This window comes from Limulus polyphemus, unplaced genomic scaffold (genome assembly GCF_000517525.1).
Source record: "Limulus polyphemus unplaced genomic scaffold, Limulus_polyphemus-2.1.2 Scaffold13585, whole genome shotgun sequence".
Lineage (NCBI taxonomy): Eukaryota > Metazoa > Arthropoda > Merostomata > Xiphosura > Limulidae > Limulus > Limulus polyphemus.
The window spans coordinates 1-1,683 of NW_013679195.1; the positions used below are offsets into that span (position 1 = coordinate 1).

Here is a 1,683-nt window from a genome sequence, read left to right on the forward strand (position 1 = left end):
TTTATATATATATATATATATATAATTTTTTTTCCCTTTAAAATACATTGTTTTATCAAACCAAAATTTTAGAATAAAACCTTACCACAGCATAAAAGTATTGGTTGTAATACACTTCTGAGCCTCTCGGTGAAAGGTTACAAACTATAAATTTATTAAATAATTTTTCATTATCGTGCAGTAATTATGAAATTCTTCACGCATTAGTTTCAAAATAAAACAAAATTTTCCTCAAACACCTTTGTGCTAGGCCTTATTTTTTTACACGTTACTTGGACAATCCACTACATTAACCCATTAAGTCAACACAGTCACATAACCCATGGATATTTCTAAATATGCTACATACGTAAGTAGATAACCTTAATAATTGTTGAATTTGATGATCGATCAGTCAGAATATAAATAAACGTTGTTTGATTGTTGGGATTTCTGAAGATCAACGGTTTACATCAGCATCGTAGAATTCAGCACACCAATCAACACACAGTATTTAGTGTTAAGCACAACGAATCGTCAGAAACATCAAACACTGAATAGTGGACTCTTCATTTGTTTTCATCAGACGTTTCTATTAATAAATTGTGTTATTTCTACTTTAAACCGGTGTATTTTAAAACAAACTTTCCAGAATATCATGGCTACTACATATTGTATGATTTACGAGACTGAGTTTTAGTTTTTCCCTGAGAGATGGCGCATCGGAACCAAAACCAACTTTGAATTCCTACACAAACTACAACTGTTAATTCTCTATATTGATGTACCACGTTTTTAACGGTTAATATTTTACCCATCTCATGTAAACTTCAATCTTTCTCCCCCCCTTATCTAGTTCACTTCTCCATTATACGTAATCTTTCCTAAACTTTTGAGTTTAAAATAAGCTCTTTCCTCCTTAGCAGCCAATTTAAACATAATCATTATTACCTAACTCTTACTATTCCAAAAACATTCTGATAAAATAAATTCTCAAATAAACAGTACCCCCAGAACTGGCTACAACTACCCCCTCCTTCTTATTTTCTTTTAAACACTGCGAAATATACCAGCAACAAGTTCCACTAGGGAAAGACAAAGCGCAAATTCTGTTTCAGGGACATCACAAAAAGACAAACATTTATATAATTTATATATATATATTTAATGCTTAAATTAATAATCTTGTTGTTTTTTTAATTATGATTAACTTAACGACTGTCTAGGGTCTTCTATGGTTCACTGGGATGTTTACTGTATGAAACTACTATACATATAACAAAACTACTAGAAACAGACACCACTTCACTGGACTGTTGGAACGTTGATCCGTATTTCTCCGGGAGGGTTTCGGTCAACAAATTTCAGTGTTATTGAGATAATGCCTTCAAAATGGCGTGTACTTCCTCGGCAATGGCCATCAAGACGAATTCAAACTGAGCCTGTAACAAACATGATTTAACTTTAGCGTTTTTATTCAATTACTCTTGTGTTAAGACACAGTCTTTATCTTACGAATGTTACGCTGCACGTTATGTAATTAAATATCTTAGCCCTAACCTGATATAAGTGGTGTTTTTACTAAATTAGTTCGAAATCTTTGTTACAAAAAAACTAAGTAACAATAAAAAACCGTCCCATGTTTTTCACCATTGCAACTCAAAAAACCATAGTATCTCTATTAAAAACACAGTCATTTTAAAC

The 1,683-nt window shown here is 31.8% G+C and overlaps 1 protein-coding gene across 1 annotated transcript in view; it reads right to left on the reverse strand.

Annotated features, from left to right (window-relative positions):
* Positions 1-264: 264 nt before the first annotated feature.
* Positions 265-1,683, reverse strand: part of LOC106477246 (receptor-type tyrosine-protein phosphatase-like N) — a 9,155-nt gene continuing 7,736 nt past the window's right edge. Inside the window, exon 4 of the mRNA XM_022380886.1 lies at positions 265-1,421. Coding sequence (XP_022236594.1) covers positions 1,350-1,421 — 72 coding nt within the window. The 3' untranslated portion in view covers positions 265-1,349. The remainder of the gene's footprint in view (positions 1,422-1,683) is intronic.